Source organism: Schistocerca gregaria, chromosome 2, assembly GCF_023897955.1.
Source record: "Schistocerca gregaria isolate iqSchGreg1 chromosome 2, iqSchGreg1.2, whole genome shotgun sequence".
NCBI lineage: Eukaryota > Metazoa > Arthropoda > Insecta > Orthoptera > Acrididae > Schistocerca > Schistocerca gregaria.
Genome location: NC_064921.1, coordinates 232206698 through 232221618, shown reverse-complemented (window position 1 = coordinate 232221618; position 14921 = coordinate 232206698). Strand labels below are relative to the sequence as shown.

The following is a 14921-nucleotide window of genomic DNA, read 5'->3' as shown; positions in this document are numbered from 1 at the left end:
TAACCTGTAACACACGCAACGCGTGAAGATTTTGAAACTTCTTCTCAAATGTTATGTCTGGTGAAATGCTTCGCTACCACCCCCACCCCCCCCCCCCCCCCCCCCCCACATCGCCAGCCCTGCAATGCGTTAGCAGAGGGTAGCAAACCAAGAGGGTGGTACACTAGAGTGGGGGTGTGGGGGCAGTAAGTTACGAGGATAATTACGAGAGCAGAGAATGTGTTGCGAGGGTAATGCCCATCTGCGCAGTTCAGAAACACTGGTGGTGGAGGGGAGGATCCAGATGGCTTGGGTAGTGAAGCAGTCATTGAAATTGAGCATGTTATGCTCAACTATATGTTGTGCCATGGGGTGGTCTACTTTGCTCTTGGCCACAGTATGGTGGTGGCCGTTGATCCTGGTGGATAGCTGGTTGTTAGTTTGTTTATTGACACATGTAGTAGTCTCCTAGACCGTGCCTGATAAAGTATGTACCCTTCTTGTCTTCAGTATAGTACAAAATGTGTTCACTAGAGCGCATCAGGAACGTTAAAACCAAGTTTCATGAAATTGTTTGTCAGTGGATGGAGGAAGATGTCAGTGATATAGATCAAGAAATAAACAAAAAATATCACAGTTCTGTTGACGAACAGGAGTATCATTTGTAGAAAAAATTTAAGGGCAGTTCTGATTGGGAACCTTTCTAAATTTAGTTAAAATCAAATGTGTGCTGAGTGAAAAAGAAAAATTTAGGGCCCAGCACTGAATGTCAATTTTGCAGAATCTCTTTTTGTACCTACTGAGTGCAGTTTTTATGTGCAGGTTTAAACTCTGGAATTGTTTTATGTGAAAATTTACTTGCTACAGAGGTACTGCAGTCTTCTGGTATCTGAAATTCAGTTCTCCAAAATTTTATTTCTGTGCACTGTTGAAAACGCAGCACAAAAGTACGTGTGGTAGTATAATAAAATGTAAAATACTACAGGCCTTATTTATTGCAAAAAAGATAACATAACACTTAACATAATTGTAAAAAGATATGTGAAGTGATTTAATTTAAAAATAAGGCTAAAAATCTGACACCCCATCTCGTTGTATACATTACAGAAAAACCCCCTCTTGCGTTTAGAGTTCAGTTGCGCTTCTACTGAATTCAGTAACAGACCAAATGCTGTGCTAGTGACAGTGCTGCTTGGCTAGTCTCCTATTTTTTCTGATTGCATGCATAATTTTACCAAATTTACCAAACATTAAAGAAAATAGAGGTATCCTGGTGATCTAAGCCCAGGCCTACACAAAAATCAGGCTTTTGAAGTTGCTGCGCCAGTATTTAAGTTTTTGCACAAGTTGTTTGCTGCCTCTCTCCCATTCTCCCTTGTCTCCTTATAGATAGTGATCCATAAAGTCACATGAAAATATTTACGCAGCAACCTATTACCTCAGATGAAATGGGCCATCAACGACAATGGATAGTGTAGTTTTGTTGTTCATGTCCTTATTGACTAACTGGGATCACATGGCTTCAGAGTGTTTCTTTCTTTGCTGTCTCTTGTTTTCCCTTTAGTGCCCCGTCTTTGCGATATTTTGTCCTTTTGATTTTCACAGAGGGTGCAATATTTGGTATGTATGAAAAATGACTGCCTTTCAGAAATTCATAGACAAGCGTCTGAATGAGGTTATGCAGTGATTAAGACCCTAGACTCCCACTCAGTGAGGTTAAAATATCTTTCGATACACAACAGTTTGCTGAAAATACCACAGCCTATTTCATGTTTCATCCTGTCTAGTCAACTGGATGTTAATCCCCTATCTTTGCTCCCCAGATTTGTTGACCGTCTCATTCAGTGTAGATTGTATGATGGTCTCATAGTCACTGATGAAACTTGTGTGGGCCGTGACATATGAGGTAGAGTGCTCCAGAGTGTATTATTCCATTTTGGTGGTGGTGGTGGTGGTGGTGGTGGTGGTGGTGGTGGTGGTGGTGGTGGTGATACATAAATTATTTATGTAGAGTAATGTTCTTAACACTCCATGCCATGCAGTTGAAAGTGTTACTGATTCAGAGAAACCAGGATTGCCCATAATGTCAAACAGCGGGTAGTGAAGCATATCACATTTGATTCGACATCATTTGTATAGTCTGTCAGTGAACTGAAGATTGAGCAAGGGAATCTCCACTCTCACAAGGAGCAACTAAAGGTAGTTTCACCAAGTTATACTCACCCTGCTGCAGTGTGCTTTGTAATGCAGTTTCAATGCAATGTGCAGACATCTGTAGGAAGTATTTATTTTACACTAAATGCTTTACCACTATATGGAATAAAGAAAGTAATAACTATTGCAGCTAAAGGAGTATTATCAGACAGTGGTACAAATGCTGTAGAGCTCCAGCTTTGTATCAAAAGGAGATGGAGCTTTGCAGGCAGCCATTACCATGCATGTGATGTACCTTTTAGGCATAAAACTAATTCAGTTTTCATCTGTTCAGATTTGATTCATTCAATACCTTTAAAGCATTACACTCGTACATATGACCCACAATTGTATAATGTGACAAATGACATTTACAACAGTTTATAGTTCATTCCTGTTCAGACTCCTGTGTAGCATCTTTTGCTGTGAACAGTGCACATTTTAGGTAGTGTGTAATACTGGTGGTTGCTTCAGCATCTTTATTTCTCTTAAAAACATTTACATGCATTTTGTGTAACTCACCTGTTTAGGGGGGGGGGGGGGGGCTGTTCTGTCGGAACATTTACATGCATTAGTCTATCTTGAATGTCCTCTTCTGTCTTTAATATTTACATGTTTCCTTTATAGTATTGCAGTATATTTCTTCCACGCTTTTTGTATACTGTCTCTTTATTTTACTCTTTCCTTATGGCCAGCACTTAATGCATTTACATACTATCCAGTGCCTCTGGAATTAATTTTCATCAGTGTAGCAACTATCTGGTGTGTAGGGGAATTAAGTTAATGGGAAACAGGTTATTAGGGTGACATCTTGTATGCTATGGGTGTTCAACTGCCACTATATGTCTTCCCTGTGCTGGTAAAAAGCTACTAGCTACATTCATCTTCCTTCTCAGATTTTCATCCATCCTTTTTTTTCTCTTTTCTTTCTCTTTTCTTTTTCTTTATGAAATAGACCGGCCGCTGGGTTGTACACTGACCAAAAGAAAACCAAAATTTGTTTTCCAATCATATGACATTTTGCATGAAGAATTATAAAATATCTTCAGTGATAAAAGAATCATAGAGTGGCTGTAAAAGTAAACAGCTACTGTGAAGTGTGCTACTCTAGGAGCAAGAGTATAAGTAATGCAGAAACATTTTAGTAAATGGAATTTTAAATGAAATTATTTTTCCCCTGCCTTTAATGCCTACTATACAGTGAGCTGTATGTAATATGGTGCACATGGATCAGAAGATGAATATATACTGAAATAAAGTAAGTTTATGATGACTACAGTGGATAAATGTTGAGTTTGCTCACTCCGGAATGTAAACCATAGAATGCAAAACAAGTGAAATTGTAGTCAGAATGTGCATTTACATGATGGATGAGGATTTCATAATATAACAAACTGTGAGCTTTTGTCATGGTTTGTTAATGACACTTAAAGGCTGACTAGCAGTTCATGCAGTTGTAAATTGTCTTTCTTACATTTTGGCAGTTATATTGCTGCAGTAGCTATTTTTCTTCACTGGTGTCTTTTCTCTCTCAATGTTCAAATGGTTTCATTGTCAGACAGCTGGCAGATCTCTCTGTCAAGAGAGACACATTTCTGTTTTGTCTTCATTCTGAATTAGCTCTGAATTACAAGATCTAGGTGGTAATTTTGATTGCAGATTTATTTAAAATTAATTTGGATAATGTGTAAATTGTAGTGCTGAATTAGTTTTTGGTGCACTTCTGATGCCAGTTAAATAGAAAGAATTGCCCATTTTTTAAAAATAAGTTCAAATTGTAAAGCCATACTAATATTCAGACATGTGTCATGTAATATTATTTGCCAGATTTGAATTTCATTTGGAAGTGTCAAACAAGTCTTCAATTTTAGTATGAAAAATAATCTGGTAACAAACTACATGAAGATATGAAATGTTGTCAGCAAATTCTATTGCAGTCAGGTGGTGATTTAGCTAGTTTTTCTCTTCCACCGAATAAATAAACTCTTTCTAAAGTGCTACATATGTTTTCTCAGCTGCATGTTTACAAAAACTGTTAAGCACATAATACTGCATGGATGATGTTTGAAATCCAAGGCATCAGCTAAAGACATTACTTTTTCTGTCATCTATATGTTCTCCAACGGGTCATTGTGTCACAAGTCACATCTGAATCTCTGAAAGAGTGAAAGCAGTGTTCTGTGGTGTATTTATGAGTGTGTGTGTCCGGGACTGTAATGGAGGAGCACTGTGAATAAATTAGTATGTCTGAACTTTAACAAGATGATGACCCTGCTATTAGCCAATCAAACATGTGGCTTCAGATTAGATGGAGGAATTGTTCCCCACCATGTGGCCTGCTGTGTAGGAACTGCAAAGTTGTCTGGTTGACAGGATGAGAAGCTTGAATAACAGTGTACTGAAACATACACATTAACTTGTAGTGCTTTTGTAAATGACTGCTTGGCTATAATGAATGTTTAGATATTTAGTTTTCGGTGTAAAATTTACTGGTAGAAAAAAAGCTAGGACTTCAGTTTATATTTTTCTAACTGTTTTTCAAACAGATATTTAAATCTGTTATCATATTCTTTTCCTTGTAAAGGAATTATGCTGCAGTCAGTAACACTCCACAGAGGTGATTATTCTTCAACCAGTTCCATTTCATATCTTTTATAAATACTAGGTTCCTTCCATCGAAAATGTGTAATATAATCTGATTGATATGTCATTATTAAGTGAGAATTAGTATTTACTATCTTTTTATTTCCAGTAAACGGTGTTCTGTGTTACTGTGATGGAGACTGCCCAGATAATGCAAATGGTACATGCATTGGCTATCCTGGAGGACAATGTTTTGCAGCAATTGAAGAAGCCCCCATGAAGGATGGAACTTGGGAACTTATTCATACTTATGGCTGCTTAGCACCAGAGGGAGTTCTGATGCAGGTAATTATCTACATGGTTATGCAAATTTACCTTGCTTTAGTGTTATTGCCTTTACAGAAACAGAAAATATACCATAGATATCCTGTAGGTCACGTGCATATTGATGTAATGGCATGAAACCTTTCTTTTTATTAGAAATGCTCGTTCATCTTGTGTGCAAACATTTTATTTATTCATTTAGCTATGGCTTTTTGACATGCCGAAAAAAATACATAGTGCAGAGCATAATATTTAGAATATAAAACCTCATAAAAAAACTTCTAGAGCATTTCTGTAATCTATAGACTTTGGAGTCGCCAGCAGGAAGTCTTCTGATCTGCCTTTGTATGATCTTGTGAGGCATTCTTCTGTGATGGGTCTGATGATCTGCAGTTGCTGTGTTGCGTTCTAATTCTGTTTAGTATTGACCATGTTTTCTGTGACAAGGCAAGGGGATGTGGGTGATACACAGCATATTATTATTATTTTCGATGATTCCCATTTAAGAGAGCGTTTGAACTTGAATTCCTTTATGATGATTGTTTTTTCTGAGCCCAAATTTTCTTCATGTGTTCACTGTGTTGTTTCTTTCGCTCCGCTGTCCATTTGCATCCTTGTCTCTTCTGTGTTGTGGTGTCAAAATTGTTTTTTGATGATGTTCCTGAATTCAGTTCTATTTTCTGCATCGTTTACTGTTGTGTGTGCTTGTCTGAGGTCCTCTTCAACTTTTTATCCATTTTGTTTTTCCCCTGCCTGAGTTAATTACTTTAAGAATTCACTTTGAAATTCTGTTTTCATTCATCCTGTGGATATGTCCGTAGAACTGCATTCTTCTTTTCCTTATTGTATCCGTAATCTTGTCTGTGTATTTATATGATGATGATGATGATCTCTTCTTCCAGATTCCTTACTCTTGTATCGGGTCAAAAATTTTCCTGAGAATTTTCCTTTCTTGTTTATCTATTTCTTTGATTTTAGTTTGCCAACTATTTGTGTTATTTCAGATGCATACAGTGCCTCTGGAAGTACAACAGTGTTGTAGTCCCTCAATTTTGCATTAATGGATATGGGCTTTTTGTTATAATAGTTCCACGTGAGTTTATATGCTCTCTGTAATTTTTTTATTCTTTCCTCATTGGCCTTTAGGTTGATCCCTGATGGCTGGATGATTTTTCCCAGGTACTTAAAATATGATACTTGTACGGTTTTCCCATGGGTTGTCACAATAGGCAATTTGTCTTGTGGCACTCTTTCTATGTACTGGGTTTTCTCATATGAGATTTGCAGGCCAGTTCTTTGTGCAATTTCGTGTAACTTCTCTATGGCGTTAGTGGCTTTTTTTTTATTATTTGTGAGGATTGCAAGGTCATCCGCAAAAGCTAAACACTTCACATTGAATCTATTATCTTTTTTAACGCCAATTTGGATTCCTTTGACTTATTTTTCCCATGTCCTGATGATTTTTTCAAGAATGATATTAAAGAGTAATGGTGAAAGTCCGTCACCCTGTCGCACTCCAGTTTGGATTTCGAATGGTTCCGAAATATCCCCCATAAATTTAACCTTGGAGACTGTGTCAGTTAATGTTTCCCGAATGATTGCTCTTGTCTTTCTGTCAATGCTGAATTCTTCCAGTGTCTTGCAGAGCGCTACTCTATCTATTGAGTCGTAGGCCTTTTTAAAATCTACAAAAGTAACCACTGTGTTTCGGGTGTTTCTCATCTGGAGAATCATTTCCAGATTCCAGATCTGCTCTATGCATGTATGCATGATCGTCCCTTGCGAAAACCAGCCTGGTATTCTCCTATTTGTGGATGAGCTTGTTCTAATCTATTCATGAGAACTTTTGATAGTATTTTATATGTGACTGGTACGAGTGAGATACCCCTGTAATTATTTGGTTCAGTTTTGTCCCCTTTTTTGTGGAGTGGATGGATGAGTGTGCATTTCCATTCAGAAGGGATCTGTTCTGTTTTCCAAATGTTTAATATGATTTTGTGAATTTTTCCTGTTAATCTTTCATCATTTAGTTTCCATAGTTCACTCAGCCTATTATTATTATTATTATTATTATTATTATTATTATTATTATTATTATTATTTTCTTTCTTCTCAGACGTTATGTCTGGTCAGAAGTAAAAAGTGACGCGGACCTTGATCAAGCGTGACTTCCTTTTAACTGTACGGTATATGTTATATTGCATTTGGGAACTTTCGGGTAATTGAACATGTATCAATAATTACGGATTTCTGTAGTTGTATATACAAGTTTGGATGTAGCTGTATTGCATTGATGTACTGGTGGATATTGTGTGGTATGACTACTGTAGTTGATAGTGTAATTGGTATAATGTCAACTTTATCCTGATGCCACATATCTTTGACTTCCTCAGCCAGTTGGATGTATTTTTCAATTTTTTCTCCTGTTTCCTTTTGTATATTTGTTGTATTGGGTATGGATATTTCGATTAGTTGTGTTAATTTCTTCTTTTTATTGTTGAGTATGATGTCAGGTTTGTTATGAGGTGTTGTTTTATCTGTTATAATGGTTCTGTTCCAGTATAATTTGTATTCATCATTCTCCAGTACATTTTGCGGTGCATACTTGTATGTGGGAACGTGTTGTTTTATAAGTTTATGTTGTAAGGCAAGCTGTTAATGTATTATTTTTCTACATTATCATGTCTTCTGGGGTATTCTGTATTTGCTAGTATTGCATATCCGCTTGTGATGTGATCTACTGTTTATTATTATTATTATTATTATTATTATTATTATTATTATTACTATTACTATTACTATTACTATTATTATTACTATTATTATTAGTCCAGTCAATTCTTGAGTCCATGCTTTAGTAAAGTTGAACCTAGCTTTCACAATGAGTCTTGCTGTTATTGCTGGTGCTCACCTATAGTGGACTCAGTTATGGTTTGTGTCATGGGGATCTTGATGGATTAATAGATTTTTGTTATCCATGATCATTTTGTACTTGTACCTGAGAACCTTAATGCATCATAGCTGGGGCCGGAAATAGGAGGGGAGGGGGCATAGTACTGGCAGACATTCTGTAGGTGTTGATTTGAGAATATCAGTAATCATTCTTTTTGTGTTATTTAGTCGGACATCTATTCTTTGTACATATGAGCTGTAAAGTCTTCCTGGGGTACCATATTCAGCGGTTGATAAGGCTATTATTTTCAAGTATTCTTATGGTAAATGGTTGTCTATTATCAGTGAAAGAACAAGTACATGGGAAGGAAGAAGCAAACTGAGAGGTGGGTAAATTGTCCTTTACATTCATATAGAGTAATGGATGTAAGGAAGTTCCTGTAATGAGCTGTCGTAGTCTCTCTCTCTCTCTCTCTCTCTCTCTCTCTCTCTCTCTCTCTCTCTCTCTCTCTCTCTCTCTCGTGCTATCTATTGCATTTTAAATTAACTTTTAAGATACATACTTAGTAACTGTGTAACAATAATGTTTTTAATAAATATGGTATTTTCCTGTTCTTTGCAGTGTAAAGGAAATCTGGTCCCACATAAAATAGCAAGGTCGATCTTGTGTTGTAATGATACGGATTACTGCAACAAGAATCTTGAACCAAAAATAGAAAACAGAGTTACAACACCAAAACCAGGATTTGGATATGATGAGAGCATACCTTATATTGCTCTCATTGTGTCAATAACAATCTGCCTCATAATTTTTCTAGTAATCATCGCATGTGTGTATCTGAGGTAGGTCAGTTACCACTAGCTGGTCTGAAAACCAAATAAATAGAGATTACAAACACCTGTCACTTCATTATTTTCTCTCTGTCTTGATAGTTGTTTGCTGTTTTAGTTTTAGGATTTGTTATGTATTTTGCTGCTATTTTATTTAAATTCTGTTTGTGAAGGCAATTTCTTCCAGTAACATGGTCCAGCAGACACCAGGCTGATTCCTAATACGATAATGAAAAAAGTTGTATGACCTTTTGTTTCCAGTCACTACAGTAGGACCTTTATAATCCAGCAGACTCGTGCCTCTGTCTGTACTGCATTATCAAATACGATGGGTTACCAAGGCCATTTTTAAATACTTAGTTAAAAGAAGGGTTATTAGAAAAACCTGTGGTTTTAACAGACAAAAACAAGTAATGTTATTTATTAAACACAAGAGGGGAGATTACAGTATTAAAAAATTGGCCCCCTACAAGTAGGACTTGCACTCACAGGGTTTTTACAAATTTAACTATATATGAGGTTCATTTCAAAAGTTCAGCACATTGTAAGGTACAATCAAAGAAAATAATTATTTTACAAAATACCTTTCCAGGTCTTCAATAGAATCTTGTTGCATATGACAGCTTCCCATTGTTTTAAGAACTTCTGTTTTCCAGACAGGGCACTATCAAAATGTTTTCCATGGAGTTGTTATTTCGATTAGGAAAACAGTTCAGAGTCTGGCGAGATCATATCAGGACTGTGTGTTGGATGGGGAAGTATTTCCCATCCATATTTGTCAAATGTTTCTCTCGCTGGTGGGGCAGTATGCAGTCTTGCATTATCATGCAAAATGAGAACACCAGCTGCAAGTATGAGGCCTTCTTTGAAGAATTTTCGGACACACAACATTCTGCAGAAACATGCTTGTATTTCTAGCTGTGATCCCATTCATGTCATACGCAAAGATTACATCAGTTTCACCATTGGCTGTTGGCAGCAGAATTTTTTCAGGTGTGGAGAATTGGAACTTTTCCATTGTGATGACTGAGACTTCAGTTCTGACTCAAAATCTTGTATGCAGGGTTCATGGAGTGCAACACTCCTTAACAGAAACTGTTCTTCTTTTCAGTAATGTTGAAGCTGTTCTTCTGCATTTCTTTTGTGATCTGCTTTCTCCTCTGTACTCAGCTCATGTGGAACCCATCTGGCAGCATCTTTCCCCATCTTTAACTTTTCTGTTATGCTTCTGTAAACTGAAGTGGCAGGAATTCTGGTTTCATATGCAATTTGCTCACGTTTTTGTCAATCCTCTCTCAAAATCTCATTAACAATGACCTGAAAGGTGTAGTCTATTGCAGTTGATGGCCTTCCACTTCACAGAAACAAGTAGGCCACTGTGATATTGTGTGTACTAAAATCCTTCACGCGTATTCGAAACACGTCTGTCAATGCATTGGTAGGTTCTTGGATTCTTCCCATGTAGCAATTTGATTTTGATGTAGGGATGCTCTTAACATGTAATCCAGTTTGACTCAGATTCAGCTTCCACTTTAAAACTGATTTACACACAGTGACACAAACCAGCACACACACTTTCATGACTGTCTCACCTAAAGTCTCACTCACAACCGACATGAATTTCTACTTGATGACATCACTGTAATGGTCACACGTGCATAGTGTGCAGGGCTTTTGAAATGGCTCATATATGTAGACAGTATGTCAATTCAGGGAAATGAGAATCTTGACAATTTTTGCTTGTTATCTACATTGATACTGATAAGATATTGGTCCAGGGAATTTAAAGTCTTTGGAAAATGTTTTAAGTTTGAAATCAGATAACAAATGACAAAAGAAATGTTTTTCATGTGATATAAACGGCCCAGTCACATTAATGTGACCACTGCCTATGCTTGATGTCAACATGCAATAACCACTCAAAGACTGCAAATGGAAGCATTGCCACTGGACATAAAGCATGTCAGGTGGAGGGGCAGGGGGTTAGTACAGTCATTGTCATAATATACAATTGGAGCAATTTATCTGGTGTCCAAAAGGACATGGTAATTGGTTTCGGGCCAAGGGTGGAAGCATTTTTGAAACAGCTTAGTTTTGTAAACTGGCAGTGTGCTGCCATGATTAAAGTACACTGTGTATGACAAAATGGTGCTCTCTACAACAAGCATTGAAGCAAATGTCATGCACCACATGCATAAATAATAGATGAACAGCAGCGGTGATGATGGATGTGGGTGAATAGTCCTTAAATTGTTCAGCAGCTGACCACCCAGATGAACCAAGGGGCATCTCTTCAGGACTGCTCGGCGAATGTTGCTGCATATGATTCTCCACAGCCGACGACTGGTTCATGTACCTATGCTGACTGTTGTTCATCATTGATGAAGGCTCGAATATGCATGCCAATATCACTACTGGACATTCACTGAGTGGCACCAGTTGGCCTATTCAGGCTATTCACATTCTATGCTCAATCTGACAGATGGCCTAAGGTGCATATGACATAAAATGCCTGAAAGCAAACACCCTGCAACAATTGTCAGAAGAGTCCAGGTTGGAGGAGGGAGGGGATGGGGGAGGAGCATTTTGTCCTGAAGAATGTTTTTGTGGTATTCTGGAAGGCACAATTGGATCAACACAAGTATGCATCTATTTTTGCAGACCACTTCCATACCTACATTTGGTTTGTTATTCTTCAGTACAGTGGCATCCACCAGCTGGACAATGCAATGCGTAACATAGCTTACAGAATGTGAGCATGGTTTTAAAATTACCAGGTTGAGTTTACTGTACTCCTCTGGCCATCATGTTCCCCAGACTTAAACCCAATGCAGAATCTGTGGGACGACCTCGATCAGGCTGTTCCTGTCATGTGTCCTCAGCTGAGAAGTTTGCCATGGTACTAGAGTTGGTATGGCTCCACATCCCCCCATCAGTTCATTCCAGAACCTCATTCATTGACACTCTTTCTGCATCTCTCGCAGTGTTTTGTGCTGCAAAAGGGGATATATAGAGGATTTTGACAGGTGATCACATTAATGTGACTGGACAGTGTCATTATAATTAAGAATTTTCTGATTTTTTTTCCTTTACTCATATTGCAAAACCTTGTTTCTTTTTGCCAAATTTCACAAGTCTAGGTCAGCCATATCTGTTGCCTAGGAGATCCTTTTTTTTTTTACACCGACAAGGGACCTTAGGTCTCAGTTTCTGACAAATTTTGTGCTCTAGTTACAAAATAAAATCAGCACCATTGATTTGTAATGAACAAGCAGTAGTTAATGAAAATGTTGCCAATTAAATGGTGCAATGTAATTAGAATCACTGTCTTTGGAATGCATAGTTATACGGAATATGTCTGAGTCATATTTGTCACCGATTGTTCCGCTGAAAAATTTTCTTCTGTGCCCTCTGAAACATTGCGGAAGTGCTAACTTGTTTCTTGGATTGAGCTTTCTTCTTCTTCTTCTTCTTCTTCTTCTTCTTCTTCCTTTTTTTAACTTTTGCTCTAATGACTGTGATCCTTTAGTACACACGGCATAGTTAATTGCTGGTGGTTGGAGTGGGCTGGGCACAGCGGCTGTGGGTGTCGACTTCAACCAATCACATAACACAGTCTTGTCCATGTTGTCATGGCTCTGTAGAGGCTATTGTTCTCACCTGCAGCCATTTGCATGTAGCAACTGGAAACTGGCAACAGCACTGTTAGCTGTCAGAGATCGTCTTACATAGACTCGACTGTAGCACAAAGCTAACAGTGGAACTGGCTGTAAATTTGGCGAAAATATATTTGCTCATTAAGGCAGACAATTGTTACTGATAAAGTACCATGCTGAACAGTTCAAATATTTCTCAAAGGCATCAACTGTTCATCTGTACTGCCAACAGTGCCAAGCTAAAAATCTGGGGAAATTTGATGCCTGCCAGACTGTCAGGTTTCTGGATTACAGATGCTGGACGACCACAGTCTTACTGTATTTTAAAACAATTAATTTTTAGCAATTGTAATTCTGTATTTTTTGTATCGGGAATTGGCATAGCTCTCTCACCTGGCTGCACACTTCCTCCACCACCACCACCACCACCACCACCACCACCACGGCATGGTATCTGAGCACAAGGAGGGGGAAGAGGTGGGAAACTGTAAATGTGACCTGTTTAGATGGCAAAGCAGTCACAGTGCACACTACTTGATTTCATATTTGTCAACAGCAGAGATCACAAATAAAACAATTTTCGGTAAAATTTAATTATTTCTGGCATTTTAGAGGCATAATATAATGCATCTGTTTCGATAATACAAATTTGAAATTTCAGTAACAGTGGTTGCATAAGTTAATATATATTGTAACTGTTATGACAATTTTTTTTGTCATCATCCTTTATTTGCAGCTATTGTCGTCAATTATGAATCAAATTTAACTTTGAGACTAGAGCCAATATCTCTTTCTGTTTATCTCCAAATGAGCTTGTTATTTTGAATTAATGACATTGCTCTTAAGAAAGTCGGAACTTTAACCTTTGATATCACACCTGCAATTTTTACTGCCATTCAGACTAATATTTCTACTGTAAATGGAGAGAGTATTTATACTTCATTGCATTCCAACACCAAGCAAAGACTTCATAACTGCTTGTGGAAGTACCATACTTGAAATTGTTCCATTCACTGACAGACTTAAAAACTCTCAAAATGCTTGAATATGCAGGAATACTCCTATTGATACTTCTTGTTGGTCTCAAGTTAATGAACTTTACTACTTCCAGACTGAAATGTGTGTGCCATTGTGGTATACATGGGAATTTTCCACTTACTTGATACACCTGACACATAAAGATAACATCCTTATTTTGACATTGGGACATTTGTATTACAGCATTAGTACTGCTAGGTCAGAAATTATATCAACTTACACATCTCAATTTGTAAATTTAGAATGTAGCTAAAAATACATATTTCTTAAGGTGTCCATAAATGCTCATACAGTTTTCCAGTTTTTCTAGCTTGTCAAATTATACTGCAGTGTGTGGCTTTGTTTGACATGCTAAGGAGGAATTTTGATTGATGGTACATTTGACAAGATGGCAGACATTGTTCATAATATTTTACTGCTCAGATTTAGCAAGAAAGAGTTCATCTCATTGTCTTTAGAGTTTCTACAATTATGGAAACTGTGCTAAAGGATAGAAATAAGAGCACTGTCAATAACCAAAATGATAGAGCTATTTCATCTTCCCCAGCCATATATTACACAGGAAGGCATTGAAGAAAATCAGTATTGTATACACATCACATGAGATAAAATTAAAAAAGCAGAGCTATCTGTTTTTAATGGGCAGTGGATGTATTTCCACATTGTGTATTTTAATAAAATTTGATTAGAGGATCGAGTAGAAAAGAATAGATTGTCACATAACAGTGTGTTCATCAGTGTGAGTGTGAAGTTATTGTAACAAGTTATTAGAAGTTTGACTGTCTGTCTGGAGAAAGTTTATGTAATCATCAGGTACTGAGTTTGATATTTCCTTCGGCAGATTTTCATGCATTTATTTATCTTTTAATTTCAATGATACTCCAGGCCAACATCTTTCCTTTTTTTTCATTGTACACAGTGCTGAAGTCAAAAGCAAGAAATGCTTTGCCTGCATTGTAGCTATTCCCACTAGTCATAATGCTTTGCAACATGATGACAGCAGCTTCAAATGTGAGGTTAAATTTGACAAACTTGGTGTGTACGTATGTGCACTTGTTCGACAAACCTATGGATAGCAAATGGGGAATTCGACGAATAAGTGTGATCCCTACTAGTGCCGACAAATAGCTATGTTGCACCAGTTTTAAAGAATATATTTTGCTGAAGGGTATAAAATAACACCCTTAGCATGAGCTCTATTGAAATATATTGATTCATTTCTGTTCTTTTGTGTGAGAAATGATTCATTATCAATTAAAATTGTGTGTGCTCACAAGAGTTGTGTACCAGTAACGACAACTTGTTTAAAGTATAGATTGTGTTTGTGGTGAGAACTCTGTAGTAGTAGTAGTAGTAGTAGTAGTAGTAGTAGTACTGCTACTCCTACTCCTACTCCTTCTCCTTCTCCTTCTCCTACCACTTCTC

At 37.3% G+C, this 14921-nt stretch overlaps 1 protein-coding gene across 1 annotated transcript in view; it reads left to right on the top strand.

The window, feature by feature from the left end:
• Nucleotides 1–14921, top strand: part of LOC126336755 (bone morphogenetic protein receptor type-1B) — a 177012-nt gene that overhangs the window by 128575 nt on the left and 33516 nt on the right. The window contains exons 2-3 of the mRNA XM_050000757.1: nucleotides 4925–5100; nucleotides 8594–8814. Coding sequence (XP_049856714.1) covers nucleotides 4925–5100; nucleotides 8594–8814 — 397 coding nt within the window. The remainder of the gene's footprint in view (nucleotides 1–4924; nucleotides 5101–8593; nucleotides 8815–14921) is intronic.